At 40.8% G+C, this 18,312-nt stretch overlaps 1 protein-coding gene across 3 annotated transcripts in view; it reads right to left on the reverse strand.

Annotated features, from left to right (window-relative positions):
• Positions 1-18,312, reverse strand: part of Adcy8 (adenylate cyclase 8) — a 221,447-nt gene that overhangs the window by 121,493 nt on the left and 81,642 nt on the right. For all 3 annotated transcript variants that reach the window (XM_052161501.1, XM_052161500.1, XM_052161499.1), the window contains exon 3: positions 1,777-1,907. In XM_052161501.1, the coding sequence (XP_052017461.1) occupies positions 1,777-1,907 (131 nt within the window). The remainder of the gene's footprint in view (positions 1-1,776; positions 1,908-18,312) is intronic.

The following is an 18,312-nucleotide window of genomic DNA, read 5'->3' on the forward strand; positions in this document are numbered from 1 at the left end:
ACTTCCTTGATTCTGATTTATCTCTTAAATATACACCACCAATTATAATACTTTGCAAACTTGATAATAAAACTCCCCACTGTGTTGGGTAATAGATACTGTGATCTAGAAGCAGTATGGAGTATGGACTCCTTTTTTTATTTTTATTTATTTATTTTTTTTTTTTCAAAGCCAAAATTCTGTGTGGGTGTACCTCTCACTGGGGTTACTTTTGCAAATCTCTGCTTGGCAAACTTCAGTATCTAAAGCATGGTGGCTAAAGGCCTGTCAGAGCTGTGCTCTCTGCAGGACAGCGTGCCAAAATGTTTCTCCTCAATGCAGGTACATAGAACACATGAGTGCTCCTAGGCAGTGTTAGTACTTGTCACCAAAGCTGAGAAGAAAGAGAGTGTGTGTGTGTGTTTCATTTCGGGAGCTCATCAATACAAAGATTTGTATCCAATGTCAGGAAATCTTGCCTTATGCGATTTTGTAGAAGGGAAATGCAATTCTACTGAGCAAGCTGAAAATGTCAGATGCTAGCTTTCCTGTCTTTTCTAGAAAATGAGCAGGCTTAGCCAATCATATACATTTGCCCCAGGCCTTAACTTATGATGCAAAGGGAAAAAAAGCCAGAGTAACAGAAAATGAAATAAAGCAGAGGCAGCAACATGACACATCTGATGAGGAATTGTGGCACCCTGTATGTCAGGACTGTGGTTTTCCTAGAAGAACTAGTCTAAGCAGAAACCAGTGCAGTAGCCCCAACATGGCCTAGTGTATTCATGTGGTGTTGAGCTATTTTTCTGCCTTTGTGGTCTTTCTTTATTCCATCTCATCCCCCCAGTCCAAATTTCTATGCTTCCTCAGATATTCTGTGAGCTGCAGTGTAGTCTTTAAGTGTGTTTTTAATTCATCCAAGACTGATTGTTTGCAACTAGGAAGTGTTTCTGAAACAACCTATAATATGCCAATACTCAACTGAATTATTAATCCTATGTTTTGTATCTGAATCTCCATTCATGTAATCTACAGACAACTCTGCAAGATAGCTGCTAAATCATGTGTTCTACAGACAGATCCTAAAATTGAAATCAATGAATTATTCAAGGCCGCATGCAAGGAAAAGTCAAAATTAAGAACTAAATTAAGGTCTTCATTACAATGGAGGTAACTCTCTGGATTTCAGTATCTTCCACACATACTCTGATGCTGAGCACTAAAAGGTTACTAACAGCCAGGTGGACTGATGCATGGCTGGGTGGATGGATGGATGGATGGAGGCTATGTGGACAGATGGATTGACAGGTGGATGGGTAGATGGATAGATATTTGGAAGTTACCAAGTGGGTGAATGTATAAATGTATGTGTATATGGTTGTGTATAAAAATATGTTTATAATGGAAAAGAAGCTGTATCTTTGTGTTGATTTCACACATTGTGTCAGGGATATCTGGAGGAGATTGTGTATTTATAATTGATTCCCCTAGGTGGTATTTTTATGATGAATTTTTTAATGATCTTCTAAAAACCTTTTTTACTTAAAATATAGCAAATTCACTTTAAAGGACTCTTGAAATAAATCAATCAGCAAAAATAATATAACTTTCCAACATTTTTCTCCAGCCTGAAACTGGAAATGTAGACATCTCTGATGAATTATCATTCATTAATTTGTTAATCAGGTAAACAAAGGACTATGCCACACCTGGCACTCAAAGCAGAGTGACAAGAGTGATAGGTACATATGCATTACCAATCCTGTGGAGACCAGGGTAGGGTGTCAAGGTCCTCACCTGACGTTCTCATAGCGATGGATGTAGATGCGGTGGAACTGATGCTGCAGGTGCTCGTCTTCCACATTGGTCATGTCATTGATCATTTCTAGGACGACAAACCTGGGGAGCACAGACAGCACAAGCCGCTCCTAGGAGAAGAAAGAAGGACAGCTTGTTAGGCTGAACTGTAAGACTGACATGGGTTGAGAGTAGAGCTATAGAGACCAAGGCCTCTTAGATTGTTGGAGTTGCAAGTTTTGTATCATTCCATGACCATGCAAGAGTCCGTTGAGTAGTGATGGGTGTGGCACCTACTGGAGTGATATTTACAGTCTAATAACTAAATAAGAGGTACCACATGTCCCATCCCCAGAGACATTGACAACATTGATGACATGTGAATAGTCACATAGAAAAACAGAAAATCATCAAAGAATGAGATGGCTGATGATCTGATTCAAATCAGGGGTAGGGAATGGCCTTTACTTGGAATGGTGCTAGGCCTAGTATTTGTGGTGAGCCATTCCTTCTAGAAATTATAAGTAGTTAATGCACATGCCCTTCCACTTAATTGAGGGAGGGTGTGAGTAAAGGTTGGTAAACCATGGGAGAAGTTTGTAACAGAGAACAAGAAAAGACGTATAGACCAATCTTACAGCACGAGATGCTTATATTTAGTTCTAATGATAACTGGAAGGAGCTCAGTGGTACTAAGTGGAACAGTGATGCAAAAATACTTGCAAAGAAAACGTTTGGGCGATGAACTGTGTGGGACCAGTGGAAGAGGATGAGGGTTCAGTGGAGGAAGCTCCTGCAATGCTCGTGGTGGAAAGTTGTGTTAGACAAAGACTCTCAGGACTGGTAGAGCAAAAGAAGGTTTCACTGAAATGGTTGGACTCCAACTCTGGCAGATGGGAGAAACTGGTGCAGGTATGAAATCAGGGAAATGTAGTAGGGGAGACAGCTTATGAGGTAACAGCTCTCTTTTGAAAATATTTTTCATTAAATGCATTCCTTGAACATTTTACACATTTATACAGTGCTTTGGTTATGTTCATCCAACTCTTCATCGACTTCCCTTCATTCCTACCACCCCCTACTCTTCCCTTCATGTCCTTTTCCTCAAATTTCTGTCTTCTTCTTGTTCTGTTTGTGACCCACTAATTTTATCCAGGGCCATGGGTTTGGAACTATCCATGGAGGCCTAGCGGGCTCAGTCATGGGTACACATGGAAATAAAACACGACTTCTCCTCCATTGTGATCTACCAGTGGCTGATAGCTCTGTGATTAACTGTTGACCTTCAGGATTGTGTATATTTAGTGTAGGCAACCACGGAGGCACCAACTCTTTATCAAAAGGAGAAATGAAGACACATATAGTTAGCAAATGCAGACCTGGCATCTGACGCTATAAAAGTCCACACTAATAGCGATCACTTCTATAGAGACAAGAAAGCCCCCGTTAACTACCAACACAAACTACATCCTCAAAGATCTGTATGTGGTGACACCCAGACAAGAGTCTGGGTTCTGAATGGCAGATGGAGACAGATGCAGTCTGCACACTAATTTTAGGGCTGCTATGTGGCTCTTAAGCTTTGCCATTTATTACAAGAGTCTAAATGCAACTGCGGCAGAAAGCACTCATCAAATGTACTAATTGCATAAGCTGCACAGGCAGGATGCAATCCTTCTCCTTCTCCTCCCTGCTGGGATTCTTACAGGATGGGGAAGTCTTTGCATTCTGAGTCTCGAGGAGGTATTGCATGCTGTTCCCAACAGGAAGTAGAGACCTATTCAGTCTGTGCCTCTGATCCCTGACTTGTCCAGAGGTAACTCACTGTCTATTTTGTGGGGTTGCTGTGAGGATTAATAAAATGAGATTTGCAAGGACCTAGCACTCTTTCCTTCTCTCTACTCTAATTAACCCTGCCCCGAATACAAAGGACTTTAATAATGAAGTGACCATGGAGTGCTGTATAACGACACTTCTCCTCCTCTTGAAAGCTGTTCCATGGAGATTTTGATATATATATATATATATATATATATATATATATATATATATATATATATATATAATCAAATATATATACAAATATATATATATATATATATATATATATGCAAAGGCCCCTACATCATGCCTTTTTCAAGGTTCCTAATGCTATCTGTCAACTTCTCAGGTATTTATAGTCTTGTTCATACAATTGCTGCTGAATAGGAACATGTGCTAATCATGGCTTTAAGGAGGACTGGTGTTCAGGATGGCAATTGACATTTAATTATGATGCCATTTACCCACTTAACACAATCTGGGTGAGAGTGGGTAATAGAATAGAAATAAAACACACATTTCATACACATGCACGAGTGTGCACACAAATGCCTTGTGGTCCCTTTGCAAGGGTACTCGTGACTTACCTTTTCACTAGTAGTTGCATTAGGGGTGAAGCCTAAGTGTTAAAGTGACAGGAAAGGCTTGCATGAGGTGAGAGTGGCATAGAGCATGGCCAGGTGCTGCTGCTGTGTGCATAGAATAGTCCTGGCTTGTAAGACCTGAAAAGAGGCAGAGGAAATGAACTTGGTCCTGCCAAGGCACTCTTAGGAGGCTATTCCATTCCTGAAATCCCGGGCCATGTTCACAAGACTCTTTTGTGGATTCTGTGCTCTGACCACTTGGCCAAGTGACTGGCAGATTTGTAAAAGCCATGTGCTCTGCCCCTTACAGACCCACTGAGTTGGATAGCATCAGGATAGCATCAGGTAGAAACAGTATTTAAAGCTTTAAAGGTGTCTGGGATATTGAGGCTCGTTGGATGATGTTAGCCTACTCTATATCAAGCAGTGGTAGGCTCTACATAATGCCTCAAACTATATACAGTTCATAATAGCTGACATTAGTAGAAAAGACCAAAAAGATGGCATTGGCAAACTGGTCACCTAAGACGTCAATAGCAGCATATCGTGGGACCCCAAATAATATGCTTTCTACCAGTTCCACTTTCTACAAAAAAATATAGTCTAACTCCATCCCACCCAGTCTGCAAGGCTTTTTAAAAAATTAACTTATTAACTTACTTTAATTTTATGTGTGTGTGTGTGTGTGTGTGGTGTGTGTGAATGCTTGCATATAAGGCCAGAGGATGGCATTGGATCCCCTAAAGATAGAGTTACAAGGCAGTTGTGGTCCACCATGTGGTCCTAGGAACCAATCTGTGGGCCTTTTCCAACAGCAGCAAATACTCTTAACTGCTAAGCCATTTCTTGGGCTCCCCAAGGTTCTGTTAAAACTAACTCTTAGGACAATGGATATGGTTCTGCAGTTAAACACCCTGACTGCTCTTTCAGAGGACTAGGGTTTCAGTCCTGGCACCAACATGGTGGCTCATAGCCATCTATATCTCCAGGTCATGGGCTCCAATGCCCTGTCCTGGCTTCTTTGGGCACAAGGCACTTTTGTGAGGCACATAAATACAGAAAGTCATTCTCACACACACACACACACACACACACACACACACACACACACACACATGAAAATCCCCTTAGTTATGGCAGCAGCTAGGTATTCCTGTGATAGGGGCTGAGTGTCCCTATGAGGACCCAGGGATTAAAAGCCTCATTGCACTAAGAAATATAGGCGTTATGTTCAAGCAGAGTTTCTGAAAAACGAGTGAGATTTTGAATATTTTTTTTTACTAATTGTGGTATTAATTTAATCATCCACTGAACAAATAGTGATTGAGAATATCCTATGTGCCATCATAATTCCAGTCATAGGAGAAGCAAGGGGAGAAGCTGGATCCTTTAGGGGAGTTTTTATAGGTAGAGACTGAGAGGGTTCCTGGGTGGCATGCTTGGGTAGCACCCTTACCCATCATCATTTATATGGCTGTCAGAGCACACATGGTGGCTAGATGCTGAGTAAATAGGGGCCATCACACATAATCTCAAGTGCAATTCACCATCGCTGTCTAGAGGGAATCATTAATTGTAGCTTAACAAACGAGAGAGGTAAAGTAATTTCCATGGTCACATGATGAAGAGAGGGCAGTATTTGGTTTGTTAGATTCTTCAGACTCTTCCAGAGCTTTCGTTCACCTTCCTAAAGATATAAGATTCTGAAAAAAATTCTCTCAAAGCCTAGTTCTTCGAAGTAAAAATTTTAATTGTTTTGGAAATTGGAAGCACACAGTCTGCTTAAACAAAGAATGGACTTGCTGTCCTCTCCCCTGACCTGCTACACACATTTCCAGACCCTGTAAGATGAGAAAACCAGATAGTGTTGTCCATCTTGTGTCCTCTATGCTGAGTGGGTCACAGAACACTGACGGAGTGTATTTGTGTATTCTGCTTAGCAATGTGGAGTGCCACTCTTTCTCATATTTTAAAATGAATCTCATTTCCCTTTTGAAAGGGATTGTGCATTCACTCTGACATGATGCCCCTCTCTGTGTTGCTCCTTCTCACAGCATTTACCATGGCACAAGGTGCTAATTTGTGTATATGACATTCAGTAAACTGAACTTGTTTGAAATCGTTTTTTTTTTTTTTTGTTTTGTTTTTGTACAGAAGGTCCAAGCAGATGACCATGCATAAAATGACTTCTGTAAGTGCACACGTGATGAATGAGCAAGTAAAACCTGCATCTGAATATGAAACATTGGGATAAATCAAACAATTGGGATAATCTCAAACAATTATAGTTTAATGGCCTAGAAAACTTGAATCTCAACAGAGAGAAGGCTACGAGTTTTACTCCTCAATTTACAAGTCTTGGGATCATTCTTTTTTTTTTTTCTGGGGAGGGGAACATTCTTAGAAGCAGATCCAGTGGTGACTTGGAAGCCTTGTCCTGTTTGGCTGGAGCCAAGCTTCAACTGTGTTCAGGCAGGTGATATGAGGAATCCTCTTCCTGAGAGCTAATGTGAGGTGCGTGTGGGTTTGTCTGAATTCTGCCTTTGGATTATAGCCTGCAGTGAGTGAAACACCTTGCAGAGCAACAGCATCCCATAGGAGCACCCCTTGTGGTCCACAGAGCTCCAGAAATGTGTGAACATATCTGTTTATTCATAAACAATGCTTTATGAACACAAGGGTGGTGAAAGCAGCCACTTCAAGTGTTTAGAGATTCAACTCGTAAACAAATCTAGCTAACTTAATAAATGAAAAATTATGAGCACTGATCACCTTTTTGATTTCCTTACCTCAAGTTCATTTTCTCACGGGGGCCTTTCTATGGGTGCGTACTGAGATGCCGACCCACTTCTCACTCCCCTCTTCACATTGCTTTATCTATTTCATTTTCCCACTTAATTTTGTCTGGATTTTACTTACTTATCTTTAAAAATGACTATTAGGAATGCCTAAGGTCAAGAAAACAAAGGATGATAAATGGTAGGGAGATGTGGGGGAGGGGAACACCCACTGCTGGTGTGAATTCAACCATTACAGCAAAAAGTCTGGGGATTCTTCAAAAACTATACAGAAATCTGCTCTATGACCTAGCCAATCAATGTCAGGAGATATATACCAAATAGGATATCTTACTACAGGGTTACTGGCTTGTCCATATTCACTGAATTCTAATTCCAATAGCCAGGAAATGGAAATAGCCCAGTGTAATGAAAATGTGATACATATGAACAGTGCAATCCTATTCAGGTGTGAAGACAAATGGTACCATGGAATCTACAGGCAAATGGACAGAACTGAAAGAAATACAGTGAGATAATCTAGAACCAGGGAGACAAAGGCTGTGCCTTCTCTTTCTCTCATATGTGGATCTTAGCTTAGAATATTTAGGATTGTGTAGTTAGCTTGGAGCACTTGTACAACTCAGGATATTAGAAAAGGGACTTGGGAGTGAGGGAAGGAAATACCTTTTATCCATCTGTGATTGTTTGAATATGCTTGGTCTAGCAAGTTATACTATTAGGAGGCCTTGTTGGAGTAGGTATGGCCTTGTTGGAGGAAGTGTGTCACTGTGGACACCCTCCTCCTTATTACATGGGAGCCAGTCTTCTCCAAGAGGCCTTCAGATGAAGATGTAGCACTCTCAGCTCATCTTGTACCCTGCCTGCCTGGATGCTGTTATGCTCTTGCATTGAAGATAATAGATTGTACCTCCTGCAAGCCAGTCCCAATTAAGTGTTGTTCTTATAAGACATGCCTTGGTCATGGTAGCTGTTCACAGCAGTAAAATCCTAACTAAGACACTATTTATCATCTGTCTGTCTGTCTGTCTGTCTATGCCCCAAGAAAGCATTGTTCCCTCCCTGTCCCCACCCTCTCACTGAGACTCTCCTCTCCTCCCCCCTCCCTTTCTCCTCTGAGGAAAGGAAATATATTAAGGGTGGCAGGAGAGTAGAAACATGTGCATAAAGGTAGAAAGAGGAACAAAGTATGGATGTGGGGATAAGCTGGAATGGTGAGCACAAGAGGGTAGAGGGGAAGGATAACAAACTCTAAGGACATTTGAGAAAGTCACATGGAAATCTACTATTTAGTCAGATTCCAAAATATATGCATGTCTACAAATAGTTTACATGGAGTGGTCCTACATATACAATATTATTTTTCCCAGAAGTCATTAATTGTCTGTCAAAAGCACAGTTTCTGAGATACTTCTCTTCAAATCATTAGTCCTATGAGGAGGCAGAGGTCCTCACCAAACTAGAGTTATGTATTGAAATGTTTGTTTGTGGAAATTGAGTTTGAGGTGGGTCTTTATTTTGCGTCTTCTATTTAGCACTAATGGTTCCAATACTTAGAAATGTACCTCACACATATTAGGGCTTCAGTTTTTATCTATTACATGATATTTTAAATGAAGAAATTGAGTGGGCTCTTGCCTTCTGATCCACTTTATATAAGTAGTAATTGTGAAATAACTATTTACTACTTTACTATTGGAAAAGTATTATTTAATGATGTTTAAAGTTTAAATTAAATGATAACAAATTGGTGTACATTAATAAGATATTCTGTATTCAAAATTGAGAGAACATTTCATTGATGCTATGATCTTACATACTTTAGACTTAGCAATTACAGTATTGATCTATTGTCTCCAGAAATAGATGATAGTTTCTTCCATAAGGGCAAAGTGAGCAGGCATAAACTGAAAATTTATACATTCTCCCTTATTAACACTTTATCTTTGTGTGAAATATAATAGATCATAAAGTAGGTGTTAAAATTATAACTCACGATTTCTTTAATAAGTTTTTGTGCCCCAAACTAAGATAGCTAATCAGAATTCAGTGGGGGCATAAGAGAGAACCTAATATGATCTTACTTAGTCTGGTGGGAGACGAAGACATTAATGAAATGATCACAAAAATAATTATACAAGTTCATCTGTCACAAGTGCAATTAAAGAGATCTACTTGATACTTGATATTCTGGGAATCCATAATAAGACATGAGAGTGTGATTAACTTAGATGAATAGTTAATTAGGTGAAGTTCAGATATGTGTCTGAAAATGTATTCGTGTGTGTGTGTGTGTGTGTGTGTGTGTGTGTGCTGGTAGGTATGGAAAGCCAACCTAAGGGGAGATGAAATCACTTGCAAAGGATGATTGAGAAAGGATGACAACATGTTTGAGATGCCCAAGAAGGACGATGGATAGAGCCCAGTAAAGTGGAGTGAGTGAAGGGAAGAGCAGGGGCTGGTTGGAGAGCAATCTCAGAGTAACAAGAAACAGTTGAAGTTTTTTTGTTTAAGGATGAGATAGTTGGCTTCCCAGTACCTCTATATCATTTCAGCTAAGTATGGAAATGGTTATTCTGGAGAGAGGCAGGCAAGAAGGAAAGGATTAGTGTAGCAGTCCAGACAAGAGAATAGTTTAGACTAAGCTCTATGGTAGTAGGGTGGAGAAGCATGAGCATCCGAGAAGGTTGTCTGGGGGGACTTGTATGAAGAGGAGGAAGAGGGTGCCAGAGACCATTATATTTCTAGGTTCGTCAAGGATGTCTCTAATCAAATAGGCTTCTCAGAGGTACAAGGCATGGAATAGAATGGGGGTTAAAAATTACTTCTATGATGCCTGGCTTAATATTCTAGCATTTGTCAGTGGCAGGTGTCACTAATGATCTCCCACAGTGACCACAACTCAGCCATGCAAACCTGTGCAGTAGGCTTTCCGGTTGGATTAAATTAATGATAAAAATTCGGCTTATTTCTTATTGTCTCTTCAAATCATTAGTTCTACGAGGAGGCAGAGGTCCTCACCAAACAAATCATCATCTTTTCCTGACCTTTCACCTTATTTTTTAATTGGATACTGTCCAAAGAGAGAGGGTTTCCATGACCTTTTATGCACAGGTAGGTGTGATACCAGAAGGAGCCTGCTGCTCACCACAATGGGGGTAGGCAGGACAATTACCTTGCTTGGAAAACAAACTCAGTGTTGATGAGCCGGGGTCAGAGGACATACACACCAGCAGGAAGAAATTGTTTGAATATTGATATACAACATGGTCCAAACAGGAGAGAAGAGAGACTATCTGTGGGCCACTTGGAGTTGAAAGATGGCCCAACAATGAGTGGGAATGGAGGAAGGTCATTGTTTAGTTTTACATGTCTACCAGGCAGGCTTCTTTGATGGCTCTAGGCTATGCACTTACAGAAAAGCTAGCCTACAGCCTACTGACCCGATTCTGTGTTAATAAGGTTACTATTTGTCATTATTCTATTTCTTGTATTTGGCTGTTGTACTATTCCAGAGCCCATATAAGCAGGCTGACCTCTGTTCAGATTCCAGTCCCTTCTTATGCACCTCTCCTCTTTCACTCTTGGCCAATAGCACAATGATGGTCTGTCACTTTCTTAAAAATAATCCACAATCAGTACCTCCCTTGCTCTTTTAGTGTGTGTATGTATGTGCATACATGCACATGCTCAAATAAGTCTGGGTGAAAACACGTGTATGGTGTATGCATGCATGGTACATATGTGGAGGCTAAAGGATAACTTTAGGTGTTGGTTCTCAGATACCTTCTACCTTCTCTGTGAGACGGGATATCTCTCTGATTGGTCTGGAACTTCATCACATAGTTCTATGTATCTGGAGCACAAACTTCTACATATCTTCTCATCTTTATTTCTCACCTACCCATGCTTGGGGTTTAAGCTACTTGGCACTGTGCCTGGCTTTTTAGGTGGACTCAGAAGATCTGAACTTAGATCTTCCTGCTTTCAAGGGAAGTGCTTCGTGTACTAAGCAAGCTCAATGCCACCTAATCACAATCTTAAGTAGGGTATCATAAGGCCATGCCAGTCTCCACATAGTCCTGTCTGTCCTTCAGGGCACTTCTTGGAAGTCATTTACTTCCATTTCCTTCAGGAAATGTAGGTACTTTTGCCCTGCTGTTTCAGTGTTTCTGCCTCTTGCTTTCCCCTTTTGTAATGCTCACTGTATGTGCTAGGCTGTCTGTTTTACTACCAACGATTCTTGAAGACCATGATAGTGTCTGTGTTGTTCACTTAGGAATCCTTGACAACATCCTCAGTGCTTGAAAGTAGCAGGTGCTAAGTAAATACATAGTTTCTGAATGAACTCACAAACAGTATCTTTGTAAGTATTCTAGGAGAAAGAGACTCCTGAATGCACCGTTGGTGTAGAATGTTCACAAAATGTTTGCTAAATAGTCTTTAAGTTACAAGGCTCATTGGAGCCTCACTTGACATCACGCCATCAATGCTTTCATAGAGTATCTTGAATATAACATTTTCGTAGAAAACTTCTCCAGCACTCAGACTTGCCAGGCTCCAGCCATTTGTGCTACTGGCAACTGTCCCAGGTCTTCCCTCTGTAAAGCATTTTCTGCAAGACGATGAGGGTTTGCCTGGAGTCTGCATATAAAAGCTCATTTTCAGCACTTTTGTTTCCCTCGGATTTGTTCACTGCTTGGGAAAACTTCATTCAGATCCCTGAAAACACAAACTGAACAAAAATAAGAGGGTTTACCCTTTATTACAATTCTCAGCTCCTGCTGAGGCCCAATATATACTTTTCTGGCTTTAGAGATTTTTAAGTAAAAAGATCTTTCCTGGAGCCAGACTGTGGCCCTGGATAGAGTCTATGCTCACACTCTGCATCTATTTTCCTCCCTGGGTTTTTCCATTTGCATTACAAGAAACTGTGGTTGGATTCAAAATCTATGAAGCAGCTGCCTTCTGGATTCCCTGCTAGGTTCACATAACCTTTGATAACCAAAATGGTTTCACACCCATCAGTTGCTATAGTACCTCTGAGGAGAAGTTAAAGGAGAAACAGTGAGGAATTGGAAATCTTTATTTCATGCAAGTGTTCATATCAGGAAAGGAGAGCGAGAAGGACGGCATCGTGGCACAGGCAGCCCTTCTGAGTTTATGTGCAGCTGCAGAATGCCTAAGTGACTTTGGAAAGTTTTCACCTCTCTCTGGCTCTCACAACCCCAGAGACGCCCTTGGACTCTTTACTTTGCTACAGCCAAAGAATTATAAACCATAGCCTTAGAATGATATTTTCCAGATCCAACCATTTGCCTGGAAAATATCATCCTAAGTGAGGTAACCCCATCACAAAAGAATACGCATGGAATGCAATCTCTGATAAGTGGATATTAATTAGCCCAGAAGCTCTGAATACCCAAGGCACAAATAGCATAACAAATGACTCCCATGAAGAAGTATGGAGAGGGTCCTGATCCTGGAAAGGATTGATCTAGCATTGGAGGGGAGTACCAGGACAGAGAAAAAGGAGGGAGGTGATTGGAGAATGGGTGGAGAGAAGAAGGTTTATGGGACATATGGGGAGGGGGGAACTGGGAAAGAGGAAATCATTTGGAATATAAACAAAGAATATAGAAAATAAAAATATATAATAATAAAAAAGAAATGTAAATAAATAAAATAAGCAACAAAAAGAAAAGTGAATAAAAAAACCATAGCCAACATCAAGGCAGCAAGAGGAATTAATTCTGGGGTTTCAGGCAATGTGGGAGACACCATGCAACATTTCTCATCCACTTGGTTTCACATTCACTGCTTATTGAAACTTCCCATCCATTAGAGTTGCTAGTTTCATCTCATTTACACACAAAGATACTGAGGATCAAATGGTTTAAATCAGGCAATGCAATGTCATGGATTTGGATCTAGATGTGGTGGTCTATGTCTATAATGCCCACACTTGAGAAAGTAAATCAACGTGTTCAAGCCTAGTCTAGGCTACAGAGCTAATATGTAAACAAAAACAAAACAAACAAACAAACCAAAATATTAACAAAGGATCATTTGGGAAGTGTACAGCAAAGATATACAGGGATGTTCCTTTACTAGCTAAAACTTAGAACACAATCTGCTCATTTAATCACTTCTTTACACAGTCGGAAAGTAGGTGGCTGTGGTGGTCTGAATAAAAATGGCCCCCACAGACTTGTAGGGAGTACTATTATTGGAGGTGTGGCCTTGTTGAAGGAAGTGTGTCACTTGGGCGTTGGGGGATTTAAGGTCTCAGAAGCTCAAGCCAGGCCAGTCTCTTCCTGTAGTCTATAGATATAGATGTAGAACGCTCAGTTTCTCTCCAGCATCATGTCTGCATGCATACACCCACGCTTCCCACTGTGATGATAATGGACTAATCCTCTGAACTGCAAGTTAACCCCAATTAAATATCTCCCTTTATAAGAGTTGCTGTGGTCATGGGATCTCTTCATATCAATAAAAAACCTTAACTAAGACTGGCTGAGCTCTGGGCCTGGAGATTATCAGCAAATAAACAGATACACATGAAGAAATAAAAAGAAGATCTGCAGACCACAGGAGAGGCTAAGGGAAGTTATTGGCTTCTTTATCAGATTGGTCAATATGAGAAGGTGGAGGAGCTTGGGCCTCTATGTAAAATGTACTGTCTTAAAGACCAGGGGCAAGTCAGAGTTTTGGTAACTAGGAAGGTTCTCAGAGATCTGAGTGTGCAGTCTTAGCAGCAGGCTTGTGCTAAGCATCTTTCTCGAGTGTTAATCCTTGAACATACTCAGGTGAGTCATATGATTATTCGAAAATATTTCCCCCTACATAATATTTTTATTAATTATTTGAGAATTTCATGTAGTGTACCTTGACCACACTTTCTTCTCATTTCTCTCATGTTTATTCTCCCACCCTGTGCTACTCCTTCCCTAAAAAGAAAATGAATCCAATTGTGTTGTCAATGTACTCACTAGAGCATAGCCAAACTCAAAGTGGCTGTTCCCTTAAAGAAAACTTAGTAACCACCTCACCCAAAGCCATCAACTGCGAAGAGCTACATTTCAGCATCCCTATCACAATTCTTTTTAATAGTGTCCTCTCTAGACTATTTCTAAGTGTGTGTGTATGTGTGTGTTTGTGTGTGTGTGTATGTGTGTGTGTGTGTGTTAGGGTGAGAGGTCGTTACAGAAGCCTTCATGTCTATTGTTCTGTTATGAGTCTGCAGTCATCTATACTACTACAAAAAGCAAAACAAACAAACAAACAACAAAACCACCACCAAACACCACCACCAAACCAAACCAAACTGAAGCTTTCTGGCCCATAGCAGCACCTATCATTGACTTCCACATGGTTTTTAGTGTCAAGACTCATTGCATCATGGGAGGTAGACATCAACAAGATCCTCAGTGACAACAAGGATCTTGGACATTAATATGGTTGCTGGAAGCTTCTAGAGAAGATGTTGAAAATCTTAAGTCTGATCTAGGATGCCTCTGCTGAAGGACCATCCCCCATGTGAAACTCTCAGATTCCTCCTGTGCTCAGGAGACCCTCCTCCTTCTGCTTCGTTGAAATCTACTTTAATAGTGTGAACTCTTGCTGCACACAGTGTGGTAGGACTTCTTCCAATTGATCTTCATTTAGCCAGTGATCTAGCCTGACTGACCCATTATCTTTAGTTCCTCTCCTGTGGCAACTAAGCAGGCCACTACAGGACAAATGGTCTCTAGCTGGGAGGAAACTCTACAAATGTCTATAATGTGGGTTATTTCTGCAACTCAAAGTTGACCAGAAAACCATGGAGCTTTTTCTATTGGCCTGGCCACCAGTTTTATATATTAGTGCACTTGCAGAGATTGATTAGATAGTAACTAAAACATATTAAGTAGGAAAAGAGAGATGATACTTGGAGGAAAATGGAGTGGCAGGTCCCTTGTGGTATATACATAATACAGTGGAAGTGAATGCATGCTTGTGGATCAGAGATGTCTCAGAGGCTATCAGTAAAGTACTGAGCTCTGAGACAGGGAGTGAAGCAGGTTATTGTTATTGTTTATACGAAGGGGTCTAGCTAGCCTATTATAGGACCTAACGTTTGGGTTTGAATGATTTATCCCTGCCCAGACATACCTGTTTATAGCATCTATTTCACAGAGCCTGAGTAGTGTGCAAAGAGCCTATAACTGTGAAAGAATCAGTGTCTACCATTTTGTGGCCTCAGGCTAAATATTTGCTTCTTAATTTATTTCAAGCATTACCTTAGAGTTCCAGTGGCACACTGGTGTTAAAGCTGTTGTGGCTGTTGTGCATTTGGAGGACCAACAGAACCTGGGAAGTACAGGGTACTGAGAGACAATTTTGCTGCCCAGTGGAAACCCTTTAGTGGCTCTTTAAGTAATTATCAAAACAAACAACCACCCGCACCTGAAACCAAAACCAAAGCCAAAACAAAACCTGGACTCTGGCACTTAATTTTATATTTTAAAAGGTTCTAGAATTTAACACTCAGGATGGAAAACTTAGCTGTGAGCATAGTAGCAGACCGTGCTGCTTGCTTGATTCCTAGGTGTGTCTCAGACTGATTCGACAAGGGACTATATAGACAAGTCCGTAGAACGCTCTTGCCTATTTGACAGTGGTCTAAAACCCTGGGCATATCTATTCTACTTAGACATAGAATCTGAAAAGTTTGAGGGGTCAGGCAAGGTCAAGTTGAATCTTCGATTTTCCTGAGACTGCTAGTAGAAGAGGCTTCTTAGGGTCTCAGTTCCTTCATTTATAGAATGGGAATAATCATCTCAGCTCCCCCCCCCCCCCCCACAGTTTTGTTTAGACTAAGGAGCAAAGCTCTTTACATATAGATCCTGCTACACTACAGGTGCCTACACAACACCAGTAGTTTTTTTTTATTTAATATTTTTATTTTCTATATTCTTTGTTTACATTCCAAATGCTTTCCCCTTTCCCAGATCCCCCCTCCCGATATGTCCCATAAAACTTCTTCTCTCCATCCCTTCTCCAATCACCTCCCTCCTTTTTCTCTGTCCTTATATTCCCTTCCAATGCTAGATCAATCCTTTCCAGGATTAGGACCCTCTCCATACTTCTACATGGGAGTCATTTGTTATGCTATTTGTGCCTTGGGTATTCAGGGCTTCTGGGCTAATTAATATCCACTTATCAGAGATTGCATTCCATGTGTATTCTTTTGTGATTGGGTTACCTCGCTTAGGATGATATTTTCCAGATCAAACCATTTGCCTAAAAATTTTGTGAATTCATTGTTTCTAATCGCTGAGTAGTATTCCATTGTGTAAATATACCACATTTTCTGTATCCATTCCTCCTTTGAGGGACATCTGGGTTCTTTCCAGCTTCTGGCTATTATAAATAAGGCTGCTATGAACATAATGGAGCATGTGTCTTTATTGCATGCTGGGGAATCCTTTGGGTATATGCCCAGGAGAGGTATAGCAGGGTCCTCTGGAAATCTCATGTCCAGTTTGCTGAGGAACCTCCAGACTGATTTCCACAATAACACCAGTAGTTTTAAGGTGTGTTTTTATCATCTCAGCAGACAAAGCACAGGCCATGGGCTACACTACACCACATCTAATATTCCAGTGTAGGCAGTGCAGCTCCATGGTGTGGGGTGCACAAATTAGGTTTCAGAAATTTTTCTTCCTTTTATCTTTCCAGAATGAAGAGCTTTTCAGGTCTCTCTCACTAAAATGTCCAAGATATAGCAAATCGGAAGCCTGCAGGTGTGGCTCTCCCCTTGTGCCTGTTGTGTACCCATGGCTGGATGCCCACTGTGAGACAGGGGACACTACCTGCAGTGAGACCAAGATCACATTATATAAACCTCAGGCCAGAGTCTGTAACTTAGCTATGTTACCTTGGGCAAAGTTCTCACTCTCCTCAAGTTTCCTTGTTTCTGGGGAATAGAGACTGGAGAAACCTACTCCAAGAACAGCAAAGGAAGCCATTAGGCAGAGAAAGGCTGGAAACCCATCCTTACCTGAATCTGGTAATGACTGAGCATGCTCAAGAGAAGTCCAAGCTATACATGAGAAAGAGGGGTGAATGTTACATAAATGACCTATAAAGGGTCCTGGGTCTCTTCACACAAGCCTTTTGGGTCCTTTCTCTTTGCTCAGTAACCTGCTCGCATTCTCAAGAGGGTGTTTCCTTGCTTCACAAACTCTATGTACTCATATTTCTAACCATGTGTCCTGGTCCTATATTTTTTCTATACAACACAGGAGTCTGGGTACTTCACTAATGACTCAACTATACTCCTTATAGCATCATTGTTTATCCCTGCAAAGGCCAAGAGTAGTTTCTTTCTGGAATAAGAGTCACAATGAGTGAGACGTAGTTGTTGTGTTTCATCCTGAACGATGGAGGCATACCATTCATGGAAGTATGCAGTACCAGGTGTGATAAATAAGGGATGAACTCCCTGCCTGTAGTGAATGCAAACCGATAATAGAAACACAGAACAATGTGGTCTTGCCAGTGAATTGATAATTTTGAACAACGAAGAAACATTCCTCTTCATGTCCCGTGACATTGCTCAGTAAAGGATCCACATACGGCTCTTCCCCTCTGTTCCTTTCCTGATTGGCATTAGCACTTCTCATATTCCGAATCATGACATTTGTTCTATCATCTAAGGCTTAGAGGACACCCACAGAAACTAGTTACAGTGCAGTTGCCAAAGAGTGCCAATAAAAAAATGCAGGCAACTTCTTGGAGTAGCAAAACAATAAAGCAAAAGCAAAGGCATTATGACACTTGTGCAAACTGCTGTGCTCTCCTGAAGGGAAATTAGCCATTGCTAGGAAGGAAGAGCATACTCACTGAGCCCCCAAAGCATTAGATTCTGCTGAACAGCCCTCTGGGAAAAATCTTCCTTTTAAGCATCTCTCAGGGATTGAAGATTTCAACGTCTTTTTAGTGATCATTTGAAGACTTTGCTCAGTCTTAGAAAGTATTCTTGGGTATGATGCTACTAAGACCTAGGATGATGGACTACTGTTTTATATGTATGGTACCCAGATGTTCTGTTAAATATTTGTCAGGTTATTTCTGTGAAGGTGATCTTGGATAGAGTTAATTTTTAAGTGGGTGATGTTTAAGTAAAGCAGGCAACTTTCTATAAATGTGTGGTCTTCATTTAACCAGGCCAGAATAGGACAAAAAGGCTGATTTCAACAACAGAAGGGCTTTCATTCATAGCAGACATATGTAGAGCTCTAACGGCAGCCTTGGCTCTTTCCTGAGTCTGCCCTCTGAAAATC

The sequence above is a fragment of the Apodemus sylvaticus genome, chromosome 17 (genome assembly GCF_947179515.1).
Source record: "Apodemus sylvaticus chromosome 17, mApoSyl1.1, whole genome shotgun sequence".
NCBI classification, from domain to species: Eukaryota; Metazoa; Chordata; class Mammalia; order Rodentia; family Muridae; genus Apodemus; species Apodemus sylvaticus.